The following is a 15,657-nucleotide window of genomic DNA, read 5'->3' on the forward strand; positions in this document are numbered from 1 at the left end:
GAGAGAGAGAGCAGCGAGCTTGAAGTTGTAGACGATGGAAAACAGAAATACCTCGATTTTTTAGGGGATATATTTGGGTCTCAATGGAAAAGTATTTTCTAGCCTTATTTTCCATTTTGTGGGCCGGTACAAAACAAACAGTAGAAAATAGGAAAACTATTTTCAGGGAAAGACTTTTCCCTTGAAACAAACAGAGCCCATATGAGTAGTTTACACTTTTGAAATGTTGCATATATAAATCACGGAGGAAATACAATACATCAAGAGAGTTTCATATTACTTACAACCCTATAATCTTGTTATTTATGTTTTAAATTACGAAGTAGTAAGGGTAGACATTTCTAGCGTAACACAATCATCTGTTTGTGCTACGCTTTGTGAGTAGGTGTAACCTGAGAATTTCTGTGATTTCCTCCATGGAAAAATTGTGCTGACTCAATCATCATCCGTGCAATGGATGCTAGACATCTTCGAATCATAGAAGCTACCGACGAAAATAAACATATCATAGAAATTACACCATATATGATATAAAGTGCAAGAAAATCCTTTGGATTTAATCTCTCAACAACATTCGAGGAAGTTGGATACTCAGAAATGGAAAACCATTTGTTTTCCAATTCTTTTAACACTCCATTCTCTGATATTTTTATTATGGCCTTCGATACATCATCTACTATTGGAGAGCCTTTTTGAAAGACCTGTATAAATAAGGAATCATATAATAATTATTAAAAAAATAAAAATAAAATTGGGTTAAGGATCTAATGTATATTAATGTATAAAAACATGTTGAAAGAAGTAATAATTCTTTGGTTAAAAATCAGATCAAATGCTTATATATGTACAAAAAAAATGTTGAAAGAAGTAATAATTCTTACAATTATTTTTCCACGTTAAACTTTGACATGTAGAAAGTTTATCTTGATTCTTTAGATGATTTTTAATGCATTAGGAATAAAAGTTACGTTCTTTATAAATTACCTAACTTTTCACAGAATTTAGTTTTTGACATTCAACCTTAAATACTCATTATATGATTATGAGATAAAAATATCCAACATTTAAGCATTTTATCATTATATGATTATGAGATAAAAAATCTTATAATCTAATAATGATAGAGTATGAGTTTAGAGACAAAATCAAGTGTTGCTTGTTATTTTATTTTAGTTTTTGTGTAAAAAGAGTCATAAAGACATTGATGTGTAAGAGATTTGTTCCCAAGTCTTGGGGTTAACCAACTAATATATATGCTAGTTAGAATTGATGTTGAAGTTTAATTTTAATATATGATCGATGACTTTTAATATTTTAAATTTTAATTTGGTAGCTTATATGCAACCTTGATTAGGTCTATATATGTACATCATCTTGAAATGACTCATTGTACGTTCATTCAAGCATACATTGTTGTCTTCTAAAGTAAGTCTAGGGGCATTTGGAATTCTTGGTACCCCAATCGTGTAGATTGTAGTATCAAATTCTTTGACCAAGAATCTTGTCCTGACCACATCTTTATATTCTAAACACTAAAGTCACCCCCTCTTTTTTTTTTCCTAAGGTTACTTTGAAACATTCGAGATAACAACCTTTTAGTTAGGGCTTATCTATTGCATGCAGAATATAATATCTTCAATTGATTGACTTATCCAAAAACTTTTCATAACATCATTGCATTCAATACTTGTTCCGAAACCACGTATTTGAAGGGATTCTTTAAAAAAAAAATTAAAAAAAGGGGGCAAGAAATACCTAGCACGTTGATGATTCGTGATAATATTTTCTACGTGCATTAAACAGGCATTACATAAACTACTTTTAAACGTATAAAAACCGTATTACTTGTTAATGGTTTATAATTAGACCTAATGTACCACCACTTATAATGTATGACAACAAGCTATAAAAATGATTATTAGTAATAAGGGTTTACGTAGAAACTTACAAAGCCTTGTGCACCAAATCCAAAGGTGTCTTGGGTGCTAGTGAAGCTTTTGCAATACTGGTTGACGAGGAGTTTCTTGTATGGAAGCTCGAGAAAGGCAGCAACAATTGTATCATTGTCGAATAACTCTTGAAAGTCATATTGGCTGGTAACATTCTTTATATTTTCTGGGTTGAAATTCTGCACATTTACTAAGTAATCCCACACTGAGCCCCCATCACAAGCTATTCGGGAGTTTGTAATTTTCAGCCATTCAACATCTTTCACCTTAATTGGCTCTAACAATGGAACCGTGAGCATTGCTGTTAGGCTTGCCGTATAGCTAGATGTCATTACGAACACCACGAACATCCATATTGTCACCAATGGGCGCGTTAAATTGCTTTGAATGTTCTCCCCTACAAAAGGAAAATTATTATTCCCAATCATGTCCCACATAATTAGTACGCACTTCTAGAATGAATTGAGAATAACCAAGATGAACAACTGTATAGGGCCCCTAAAAAGGATCCACAAATGTGATATTATTTTATACTTGTACAACATACATATTTATATCACTTATTATAAAGAAAAAAACACATATGGATCAGTTTTATTATAAAATAGATAATTTAGAAGTTTTTATTTTCAATTGTTAATAAAATTCATGTATATGTTTGAAACAATAGATTAAAGGCCAATTATAAAAAGTTGCACAAGGCTATTGTCATTATTAACATTCGTAGTCATACCACTTGTAACTTGTTTAGTTGGAGTTAACACATAGTTTTATTATATATCTTGAATTATTTCCCTAACAAACAATTCTTAACTTCCATTTGTTAAAATTTTGAGACATGCTACTAGTTTAGGACATTTAGGTACTTACTTTGGGCAAAGAAAATGGAGCTGAAAGTGTACCAAAGTGCAGAATTTAGTTGGTCAGTCAAGCTGCCTTCAAAGTCCGAATTTTTGGCAATTCGACTCTCGATCCACCAGACACCGAACATGGTATACAACAAGGTGCCAAGAGTAACCAACCACAACTTCCAACTGAAAGGCTTCATCAACATTCTTGCCTTATGAGAGTCCTTGGATTTCAAAGGCACTATCATTGACAACCCAGGTTTGGTGTAAGGTTGAGTAAACTCAACATAGTTCGATCTATTTGCCAGTATTGTTATATCTCCTACCGCTGCATCATATGTCTGCCATCATGATAAATTATAACCGATTAATATCGATACAGTGCAATGAGAATCGAGCCTTGTTCACAAGCTTAGGTGATGGATGTGGCCTTATTAATAAGGCAATCCATCCCTAGGGATCTTGTTAGCTACGTCTTAGGGCATACTTGGATCGAGGGAAATGTACTAATAGGGTAATAAAAGTCAAACTAAGCAAAATGAAAGTAAATAAGGAAGGAGGAGATAGTGATGGTGTGCTTATAAGAAGAAATTATGTAGTGATGGTGAGATATGAGGTGAAAAAAGAGGTTCATTTGGGGGTAATAGTTACACTAGGGGAAGGGTATGTAATTATTACCCTCATTATGAGGGTAATAATTCCTCCATCTCTCTATTTTCCTCATGGAACAACTACCTTATTTCATTTGTAAACATCATACCTTCTACAATAACACCTCTAATTTCTTATGTTTTTTCAAGTTTGACTTTTATTACCCCCTTAATATATTTCCCCCAATCCAATCATGCCCTTAATGTGTACTTTATTAATCTCATTTTTTTACAATTTTTAACAAATGGGTAATTAAAGATATTAATAGTCACATAAATGCATTGACAAATGTTCATAATAAAACAGGTCAGCTATATAAGAACCAAGGAAGTATACCTACCTTGTCATGGACGCGGTCGACTAATTCGTCATAAGTGCCATTAAAAACTTCAAACTCATAAGGAAGACCATAACTTTCTTCCACAATCTTGACTACTTCAAGAAAGACGTCAATGCAAAAGCCTGTGTAAGTAGTCTTGTTTTTATTCGAAGTTTCCACGATCACAAACTTGTTGAAAATTGGTTTACCAGGAATTCCAATCTTTAAGGGCTTCATTGCACTTGGCATCGTGTAACCTATTGGAACATGGTTAATATCTCCTGGCCAATTTACCATTCCGTTTAGCATTTTATTCAAAATCTCACTACTATTTCCTTTATGATCTTCCTCTGTTAATTTTTCAAAAAAACCAATTTTGGGGGACCAAAAATCGAGCTCTTTGTAGCTGTTTCCAACAACATTTACTATCCTATATAGTAGAACATCTTCATCCAAAGTTCCATTTTTTATCGAAATTTTGCCACTCAATCCGGTAAATTTACTAGACAAAATGTCATGCATTAACACGTCTGGTGAAGTTGATATATTGTAGTCCTGACGTTTTTTCCTGTTACATTCACATAAACATGCCATGGTAAATTGGTAATGTTGCACCCTTACAACACCTATAAATATTGGACAAATATACTGAAATTTTAACAAAAAAAAGAGACATTTACGTACCTCTCTAAGGCATTTCCAATGGTTGTGATGGCATCATATGCTCGTATGCATGAATTCCAGGGTGAAAGCTTTGTTCATTTGGATATTTTGCTATCATTTCCAACAAAAATGCACGACTAAAAGCCATGAAATTTTGACTATATTCATCATAATAAGTCTTGATCCCTAGTGTGCCTTCCATGTAAGATCTTGTAGAAGAATTAAGAGAGTCGAGTAGGCTTGCAATTCTATCTGTAACAATCCACGCTGTCTCTCTTCCCATAAGCCCCATATTGTTGGCTTCTTTGAATAGTTGAACCGCCATTAGTAAGGAAGAGTCAAGGACTACAAACACACGCGATTGCATGCTAAATACCTTACGCAAAAAAAATCAAAATAAAAAGTGTTACTAGTAAAAAACTTAATAATTTTTGTATCACAAATTCTTAAATGTGACAATTTTAAATTGTTACGTTGAAGGTTATATTAATTACGTACCTTAGCTAGCTCCTCGATCAATTCCTTTGAATTAGGAAAAGAACCAACAGGAGGCAAGGCTAAAAGGTGTTCAATCTCTGATCCAACACTTTGAAGCTCTTTAGAGAAGAGATCCAACATCGAAGATATTGTACTAAGATCTCCACCATCTTCATATACCGCGATCACCTTCTTCCATCCAAAATTCTGAACCAACAACGCAGTACAATTAATTTGCTTTAAATAATCCTTGTTTAGTTGCACCAAGAAAGAGTGTTTCTCCACTTGTAACGGCGAGCTTAGAGAAGCTGCTGAGAGAGAAAGAACTGGCACTTGATATTGGTTCGCGATTTCCTCCATCAATGCCACTTCTTCAGAGTTTTCTGACCCGGTGATTATTGCCTCGATTTTCTTTCCTTTGATTAACTCAATTGCTGTGTTTCAATTCAATAACATGTCATAACAAATAAAAGCACCAAATTTTGTAAGAACGTTGTAATCATAATATGCACCAATATACATTTAAGTTAAATTTAGATGTAAGTATCCAGTTTCATAGTAGATAAGAATGCAATCGTCTTAATGGCCATTGCTGTGTTCCTAAAATGTGGGCTATGTTTAATAAGGTGGGTTCGATTATTAATTTAATTAAGTTGTAGGTGTTACAAACTAAGCTACATGCGATTTTTAAAGCTTGTCACAAAAGGCAGGTGATGAGAATCGATCTTAAGATTCCCTCGAGACAGAAGCTCCAACCACATAAGTTACCCCTGAGCTCAGTCTCTTACACTTGGGGGTATTATAAACAAATTGGCCTACCCTTAGCTCGGAAAATGACTTAGTTGATTTAATTTTTCAGACTTAGAATTCATCATTCAAGTTGCTACAATGTGATGTCACTTGACCCCCGCATATATAAGTGACAAATTTGGAGCGATTTCAACTGTAAAGAAAACGACCAAGAATAAAAACACCAGAACCAGAAAGCTATAGATGTTATTCTCGTGGTCTATGATAACTATTTTTTTATTTTTTATATAACTTACTTTAGGATCATAGATTGTTGTGCACTGGGAATAGTCTACTATACAATCAATCTCCATCCATTTTCAATTGTTGTTTTACCTCTAGCAAGACTATTAATTTTGAGATAATATGCAATGGGTCTGGGCAATCCGAAAAGAAGGGGGAGAGAGTTCGGTCCACAAACAAGGCCAAAGAAGCTTCAATACTAAAATCAATTGATGATAGTAGGAGTAACTCTTTTACCTTATGAAGTGAAACCATCTCAAGTGGATTTACAATGGATTTCCACTAAGACAATTCTTTTTTAGTCAACTTGAAAGTTTAATAATCAATAGTTTGTCATGTTGTAAGAAATGTAAAAATTAACATGGACACTTGAAGTATCTATAATCCAACAATTAGCTAAGAGTTAGCATGATAAAGTTGCTGGTAGAATATATATGATTCCAAGAATTTAGGGAATTCTATTTAAGTTTAAATTTAAATATGAAGAATAGACTGTGTAGTTGGTATAAGCCACATAAAAAAAATATTTAAAGAAGAAAATACCAGTTTTTGGATTATATTAGGTAATTCTACAACATTATATTTCCTAGATGTTTCCTGGAAATAGTTGCGCAAGTACGTGCAAGAATCTTACTTAATTTAGAGGATGTTAATTAGAAATGTCAAATGATTTTGTTAATTCGATTATGGTACAAATCTTTTATGTTATTTCTTAACAAGAACTAGGACAGTTAGATTACTGAACCGAATTTCCTTTACTTTCTTACCCGTAGGGAAAAATGCATGTTTACTACTCCGTAGCACCTTGACCGTCCCCTTATATAATAGTTATAGAGACTTGATATTTACTACCAAATCTATTAAGGATGGTACTAATGTCGCGATTTGGAACCACAGAGAACAATACCAAGAGAAAGCATATCATTCACATGCTAAACTAATTACCTTATCTTCTAAGTTGTTGCTACTAAGTTACATTTGTTGGAATGGTATTCATTTCAAATTTTCAAGTGGCCGCATTTGTCACAGTTTTGTTAACAAGTAGCCATCAATTTTATGCCAAGTTTTTCCTAATTTCATCTTAGATGATCCTAATGTAACAATTGTGCGCCTAGGATTAATAGAGTTACCTGATTCACCTCTACCCCTCGCGAACCACCAGTTGAAAAAAGTGAATCTTACTAACAAAATGGTAAATTTAGCCAAATTTAACAAATGAAAAAAAAATTATGGTGTCTAACCCGAAAATGAAAGAACTAAAGAAATGAACCAAAATTAGCAAGGGAACTTTAATTTATTGCTTGAGATAAGGCATTACAGTACAAAGACAGAGAAATGCTTCACTCAGGCCATTATTGTTCTAATTAATTCTAATCGCATAAGAATGCAATCATTCCCTAAGTTTATTATTCTTTATTTATCTAATTCTCACTTCTCTAGTCCTAAGACTCCTAAGTTGTGTAGTTATGCACATAATGATGGTAAGACCTCAGCAAGCCCCTCTAGCAGCAAAACAACATCTTTAGACGACTCCAGAACATACCGGGCTCTTGAGTGCTTTCTCCCGACAGTACAAGGAAAGTAGTTCTCTCTTTTGATATCTAGTACAGTTGTACTCTCATATGTCACCACACTCTCCACAGTTGAGCATGTTGCAATTCGGCAATGAGTACCAGCACTATCTGATTTAACTGATGATTTTAATCCATTTCCTGCAACTGCTGCCTTAGATTTTGATAACCTTAATGGCTGGACTGATGGTTCTGGCTCGAAAAATGAATAGAGGTCTTCGTCCTTGTAGGAAATTGATAATGATAATTAGTAACTTGGAAACTTTCCCATCATAGGTAGAAAAAAGTGCTCTATGTCAATTTTTTTACGCTTACTTCTCAAGCCGTTTCCTCAGAAAAAAAAAATAAATAATAAAATAAAAAATTGTCAGAAGAATTTCCACTGATTCACATTCAGTTTCATTAGTTAACAGATTTAAACAGAATGACATGCTTCGACCTACATTCATGCCATATGGATATAGTTATGATCTATATGAAATACGTACTAGTTGCACACAATCTCCCTTAAGACCCTCTAAATCCAATGATTGATTTGAACAAGACAATCAATAATATAAGCTATGAAGTTTATAGAACACACATTCAGAACTGTCAGTAGTGATAAAAATTAGAGTAACCTAGTAGAAAGTGACATCAATTGAGATGATTTTTACCCTTAATATCTCTGCGAAACCCATGTGTGAAGAAGAATATATAAGTTCCTGCCCAGAGAACATACCTTCCCAAGAAAATGCCCTATGCAAAGGACATAATTTATTGGTTTATCCATGACTATACTGTAAGCTATTTCCGTTAGTATACGGTCTATTGCTGCACCCTGTATCCAACAAGAGTTGCAAGTACAACACACAGAAGTTAAATGAGGTACACACAGATAAAAATCATTCAAGACTCGAGAGCTATCCATATTAGCCAAAATAAAATTTTACCTTTGTTAATCCAACTGCTCGGACATCTACAGATTGTGCGCCCTGATAAACATCAACAGAAGAACTGCAAACTGGACCCGTCCAAAGATGCAACAACAAGTCCTTTGCTTGGAGCCTTGCAAATTTGGAATCTATTACAGAGAAGAAATAAACAAATTAAAAATCACTTCAAATCACTCTATGTCATAATCCTTAACAAGTTACTCTATACCTGCATATTTGTAATTCCATAAAAGTGAGGTTTCACGTTCTTCAATAAATGAATGAGGAGTCCTCTTAGTGAAATACTCAAAAACATGCTGAAAAGGAACAGATAGATCCAAAGTTACTGCAAAGCCGGAGATGCTAGATACAATATTTGTACTTTGTAATACATACAATTTTTCAGTAGTACCTTAATGCTGTCAACCCATTCCATACCCGAGAATTCTGGCATCGTTGTTGTCCAATCACCTGATGTATGTCGTAGATATATACCATTTTCAGCAGCTAGCCACACGTTGTAGCCATCAAATACCTAAAACAGAATTAACTTAAGCTCAACAAGATATTAGGATACAGCTATTACAGATCAGAGAGGACAATACATACTTTATCCAAGACATCTCTCTTGCTTCCACTGATCACAATTACAGTTGTCTGACAGTCATTGCAAATCCTTCTCAATGGCTCTTGCAGGTTCGGATTCAAGGTAGAACCCAAGTCTATAACCTTACCATCTTTAAATGGACATTCGACTGATGACAAAGTTGCATTGAATCCCTACAATAAAACAAGGGTAAAGGGTAATACAGAAGCTATATATATATATATGGAAGACAGAGTTGACACTTATGCAAGAATTGAATGCGGTAATCTGTAAAAGATAACATAGTTATCAAAGGCAATGCCAGACAAAGGTAACTAGAAACAATTCCATTAATAATGTTCTTTCCCACCTATGTAGGAATCATCTAAAGTGCACGGTGAAATTTCTAAGGATCAAGAAAAGTGGTTGATGGGTGAAGACTGGCATACCAGAACCAGCAATTGGTTATCAGATTGCACAAACTGCTCGATTGCATCATTAACTGGAAGTAATGGCTGTGTCCACGATTGTGTTGTACGTAGTTGAGCTTCAACAACAGTTTCATTGAGCTCCCTAATCATAAATCATGATAACCATAACATGTTTCAAACTACATTAATCTATCAATAAATAAACAGTTTAGAAGAATAAGAATTCATGTAATGATGCCATCCATTACATACCTTATAAACATCTTGGCCCACTCTTGGGCAGTATGAATTGTTACATGCTCAAAGTTAAGTTTGTGCCTCAATTTTCTTTCTTCACAAGGCATATTCAATGCATAAGCAATCGCAGAAGAAACGTCTGTAATATTCCAGGGGTTTACTAAGATAGCTCCCGCCCCCAGAGACTGTGCTGCACCAGCAAACTGAAGTGGCTTGAAATATTAGTAAAAACACATTTTCATTTCAAATAATGGATTTTTATATTTCTATGCCATCTAAAATCATTTAAACCAAAATTGAAAATGCTGATTTTACCTCACTAAGTATGAGGACCACTTGTTTTGACTCGTAACTCACTAAATTCATCCCATCCCTCAAAGATGTGACAAGTGCAATGTCTAAAACAAATGTAAACAAAATAAGTAAATACACAGCACAAAACAACTAGGTCAATGATAAATGCACAACAACATTAAGCTGGTTGAGAAATATGTCATATCAACATTTTGAGAAATCAGATGTATTACTACTTCTGTGATAGGTTACTAAATTACATGTTAATAAACCAAGAAAACATGTTGCGAATAGAAAATAGACAGTAATAGAAACTAATAATCAGAGAAAAGAAAAAGCACCAGTAATAGAATATAGAGCACATAATGCTTGGAAGTCGAGAGAACGATCCTGCAGAAAGTAGACAATAATATACTCAGGTATGTGACATACAACAATGTAAATAATATACAAATATATTTTTATAAAAAATGGGATACTTATGAAATCTGAAGCCATTATCCCATATTTATATACTCTTTTCCTAATTCAAACACTAATTATGCATGATTGAACTTATTACTCTTGAAATAATCCTCTTGTTCACAAAAATGCAGCTAGCTTCATCATATGTTAGGGATCAGGTTCATGTTAAATTGGTTAAAACTAGCTTTTGAGGAACACAGAAAATACAAAACTACAGAGTACAGTTACTAGGTGATCAAACAAGTGTAAAAATAGTAACTAGGGGAATAAGTTTAATTATTACAAAAGGGCATACAAGCAAGACTGTCATGATATTATATTCCATTCCTCAATGCTTAATACTCAGCAGTTCATATTCTTGATGGACATGCTACTTCAAACTTCAAAGTCCAATTATAATTTAAATGCTGTTTGCTATGTAAAGTCGGATAATTTTAAGGGGGGAGGGGATTGGAATTTAGAATTCATTGGAATCAATTATCATGCATGCATAATAAACAACTTTGGAGCTTTTAGAAAGAACAAACCAAATAAATTATAGGGACAGAAGAAAGTGTTCCGAATCTGCCATTGACGCGTCCAACAATTTCATGTACATGACGTCTAAGACTTTGATCTGCCAAAATAAGAAGCAATTACCTTATATCGGACATCTAAAGGTTACTTTGTGAACTAAAGTTCTGTTAATCCCAACTTGCACTACAATGTACTTCATATAATTCAGAATAATAGCATGAAAGTAAACGAAATTAGACAGACTGACAGTGTCTTTCCAGCAAGAAAATACGTATGAGTGGCAATTAGATAGTAAATAAAATCACCAAAACATTGCAATTACAGTATTTAATGCTTATATCAAGCTAGGAAAAACAATCTTGCATCTCCACAGAATGCAGTCGACTATCATGGAAGCTAGCCAATAAAAATACTATAATCTTACAACACTTGCAGTTCTGGCAACTTCTACTTGTCTATCTTAATAAACTAAACTATAACAAAGGAACACAGAGACTCCATTATAATACGAAGAAGCTAAGTGTTTTTCCTTTGTATGTTTTCTGTTTATGCGCTTAAGTTTCATCAATGTTACAGTTTTTTACATTCTAGACTTAGCTAGTGCACATATAACATCATAATGGGAAAAAAAATGATGTTGAAAAGGCTTCTGAGGAAAAAGTAGGATTGGGAGCTAATAGTGTAACCAACTCATTGATAGATGTAAATGTGTCCGAGTGTAAAATGGCTCCCATACTGATATAGGGTAGTGGCATGAAATTTGCATCTAATAGAAGCAGATTGAACTAAGCAGCTAGAATAAAAAGAAACACAAGAAAAACACTTAGCATACATTCAGGAACATCAGTTCTTGTTGGCACAGCAATTTGCAGCAGGACGACTTTGTCAGACCAATCTGGATTGTCTTCAAGGAACTTTTCAAAGGCAAGTATTTTTTGAGGAATTCCTTTGATCATGTCCAGGCAATCAACACCTAAAATTATCTGTCATAGAGCAGCATTTGAATTAGGTAACAAGTAGTTGTCGATCAATCAAAAAGGCTTCTAGAGAAAATGTACATAAAAAAATGTATTAGGAGATAAATACAAGTCCATGTGACTTTTCTTCTTTAACATCCATCACTTACCTGCAATGATGTTAAGTAAAGAATGTTCCGCCTAAAAATGAAAGTAATGAGTAGCATATTAAAATACTACCCAATTAGTCACAACACTCAGGAATAAATTTTCAAAGGTCTCAAATTGATAGGAAATTATTTCAAAGAGAAACTGGAGAGAAAGGCTAAAAACTTCTCAGAAGGATTTGTCTGTTGATTGGACCAGGAGCAGAGAACTTCAAATTCCTTGGATGTTAAAACCAAATAAAACAGATTTGTTCATGACAACCAAAGAAGTAAGATTTCCATATGTATCTACTTCCCATAAATCATATGAAGTTGCTTATATGATACACAACCCATTTTAAATGGTCTGCAGATATTCCAAATAGAAGAAGATACTTTCCTGGACTAGACCTCAAAATATAATGAATATAACATAGCCATTAATATAGTAAAAAAAGAAGTCATACAGACAATTGACACTTAAAACAGGCTCTTCTTAATTTAGATTCATTTCTATAAGATACCAACTTCGATATTTATCTTGCTTCCAAGAAACTAACATACATTAATGTGGTTTTCTATGCCTTTTGAAAAAGGTGATTACCTAGGGCTCAAGGATTAATGGCATGAGGCATCCAAAAGTTATAACTTCATAGTAGCTCTCTATGCAAAGTTCACATCTCATTTGATAGATGTTGATTGAACGATTAATTTGAACAAATGTGCTGTAATCATCTAGAAAGTGACAGTATTCTGCCTCAGGTGGCAGTCGTGGCACCAACTCACGGTTTGCTAGATGGTTTCAGAGACAAATATCAATGAAAGTGTTAGATCCTAAGAATTATTAACAGGGAGTACAAAAAGTGTCATATTAACCCATATACTTGTATCAACTCCGATTGTGCATGTCCAACATTGTCAAATATCACAATCTCATAAAACCAAGAACAAATTACTAATTAGGCTTACCTTTCTTCCAGCAAACCTCTCCCTTAAATTTGTCAAGTATTCTTGCACCTTTGGAAGCGTAAGTGTTCGAATAAATCGATTTGCATCTATCCCAATAGGGAACTGCATAAGAATTATAAAGAAGATAGAGGCATCAGAATGGTTGCTGTCAAACATATATTGTAAAATGTTAATAGTACATGAGAGCATATCCTGATCTGTATAGTCTATTATACTAATACTTGAAAGCTAGAATGTTTCATGAACTCCTAACCATCACTTACTTAGATAACAGCTTACAAGTAGCTTAGCAAAGATTTAAAATACATCTCAATGAACCTGCAGTTACTTGAACTTTCATTAATTATTATTATTATTATTATTATTATTATTATTATTATTATTATTATTATTATTATTATTATTGTTGTTGTTGTCCCTCGTCAACTTCACCTTTCATTAGGTACCATGCTAATCAATGTAAACAATAACAAAATGATGCAATTGGCATACCGTTGCCACTTTGGTAAGTTTCCCCCTATCTTCCACTCCTTCAGGAGTACCTTCCAGTCCCAGAATCCTATTACAAGCGCTGACAAAATGCCTTGCGTAGTCATATGTATGAAAGCTACAAGGTAAACTCACCGACTAGTAACCCCAAAACATGAAAACTTAAAACTAAAAACACTATATCATGACAGAATATACATAGCACAGATGTCTAGCGCATAGCTGTAGAGGATGCTCCCTACCTATGGCTGTGGACTGCTTTTACCTGCCCGGACCCAATTTACAGAACAAATTTGATTGTTATATTTTTTTTATTTGAAAAACTTAAGAAAGTAAAACCTATTAAGCTATAAAGAAAAATCTAACACTTGAATTCCAAACCGGCATGTATGACTATAACTATAAGATATTCCAGGATGTAATGCCAAACATAGAAGAAGTCTTCTATTTAACTTCTATAGCACCATTTTAATGGAATGGAAAGTAGTAACACAGAAAAGACTGAAAAAAAAAAATTGAAATTGTGCAACCAATAATAAATTGAGTGTAGCATATCTGATAGTATAGTAACCAAAAGCATTTACCCAATGATATCAGCTGCAAGAACAGATTTCAGCAATTCTGATCGAGTTGGCAAGGTACGTTGTATTTCTGAAGATGGAAATGGTGTGTGCAGAAACCAACCAACTTTCAATTTACTATTGTATTGTTTTAGATATTGTGGAAGAAGCATCAAATGATAATCATGGCACCAAACAATATCACCCTCTTTGTAATGCTTGGTCACAGCTTCAGCAAATAACAAATTTGCCCTCTTATACACATCATAATGAGACTCAGAGGTATAGGTTTCATCCTGAGGAAGACCGAGATAATGTAACAGAGGCCACAAGATTTTGTTGCAGTAGCCATTGTAATACTGGTTAACAGTTTCCTTATCAAGAAAAACTGGTACACATTTCTGTGACAATCAAAACAAAAAACACAATGAGATAAATGTATGACAAGTTATATCAGAGCAAATCAACACAAGAGTTATCCATTTTGTTACAAGCTTCAGAAGCTAATTAAAAGTAAAACTACAAACAAATTTAGAACTGTCAAAACCTTTTCAGCCATGGCTTTTGTAAGTGATTCCTGTACAGCTTTATCTGGTACATCTACCCCAGCCCATCCAATCCATTTAGCCTCAAAATCTTTCAAACCTGCAAAAACGACACAGTAATTTACTTACCATCTTCTCTCTCTAATGCAATTCAGAAAGATCATAAAGAGTTACTGAAGCAACAATATACACTTAATAAATGACGCCTCAAGCTTACAATTGGATGAATTTAAGCAAACAAAAGAACCATATACATTCAAAATCTTCAAATGGAATTACAATCATGACAATTATTTAAATCAATGAGCCATAAACAGCATATAATCTGAGACTCACCAAGAAGTGCACTGACAAGGCCTCCCACACTAATCTCTAACTTCCACTCATTGTTCTGCATCTTTGTAGCTGAAACTGGAAGCCTATTAGCTACAACCAGCAATCTTTGTTTGCCGGATTGTTTATCTTCTTCTTGACCTCCCTCACCCCACATTGTACCACCAAAATTCATTTCTGGCTGATCTTTATCATAAGTCGAGACACAATTGTCACCGTCGTATAGCATCTCACCCCCATAATGATCTGCTACATCATCAACTTCACTTCTACCACCTCCATTATTATGGTGATGAAACAAATTAATTTGTTTCACTTCTTTTTCATTCAAAGTTCTTCCCATAGGAATCTACACCAAATGTTAGCGTGCACTTAAAACTGCATTGTCAAACAGAATCATTTGTCAGACCAAGATTAGTCGAACAATAATCAGTCCTCAAAACCTACCTATTATTACTCTAGATCAGAACAATCACAATGTTGCATTTGCACAAGTTACACTATCAACGCGACTATTGATCACACATTTCAACCAAATTCGACATACCATATACATGTGTGACAAAATTAAAACATGTATGGTGATGTAATATATTATGATCATCGAAGTAACAAGAATTAATGTAGTAACATATGATGTAAAAATGCAGTATGAACAATTTTATCAACTAAGAATTGGTGACAGTGTATAACTGATCAAATATAC

The 15,657-nt window shown here is 33.8% G+C and overlaps 1 protein-coding gene and 1 pseudogene across 3 annotated transcripts; both read right to left on the reverse strand.

Annotated features, from left to right (window-relative positions):
• Window positions 1–368: 368 nt before the first annotated feature.
• Window positions 369–6,010, reverse strand: LOC110728881 (annotated as a pseudogene).
• Window positions 6,011–7,209: 1,199 nt separating this feature from the next.
• On the reverse strand, window positions 7,210–15,317 carry LOC110728779 (alpha,alpha-trehalose-phosphate synthase [UDP-forming] 1-like). 3 transcript variants are annotated; one of them, XM_021908430.1, is made up of 18 exons: window positions 14,955–15,317; window positions 14,621–14,718; window positions 14,098–14,474; window positions 13,517–13,631; window positions 13,025–13,126; window positions 11,786–11,936; window positions 10,965–11,053; window positions 10,314–10,362; window positions 9,994–10,076; window positions 9,694–9,881; window positions 9,460–9,583; window positions 9,034–9,204; window positions 8,837–8,959; window positions 8,654–8,741; window positions 8,443–8,573; window positions 8,232–8,330; window positions 7,695–7,733; window positions 7,210–7,574 (listed from the first exon to the last, which is right to left on the reverse strand). In XM_021908430.1, the coding sequence occupies exons 1-18, from the start codon at window positions 15,292–15,294 to the stop codon at window positions 7,404–7,406; spliced, it is 2,538 nt and encodes an 845-aa protein (XP_021764122.1). In that variant the 5' UTR covers window positions 15,295–15,317; the 3' UTR covers window positions 7,210–7,403. The 3 variants fall into 3 exon arrangements, with proteins under 3 accessions (XP_021764122.1, XP_021764121.1, XP_021764120.1); XM_021908429.1 differs by having other exon boundaries at window positions 7,210–7,556; window positions 7,659–7,733; XM_021908428.1 differs by having other exon boundaries at window positions 7,210–7,733.
• Between the last annotated feature and the right edge of the window lie 340 nt (window positions 15,318–15,657).

Source organism: Chenopodium quinoa, unplaced genomic scaffold, assembly GCF_001683475.1.
Source record: "Chenopodium quinoa cultivar QQ74 unplaced genomic scaffold, ASM168347v1, whole genome shotgun sequence".
Taxonomy (NCBI): Eukaryota; Viridiplantae; Streptophyta; class Magnoliopsida; order Caryophyllales; family Amaranthaceae; genus Chenopodium; species Chenopodium quinoa.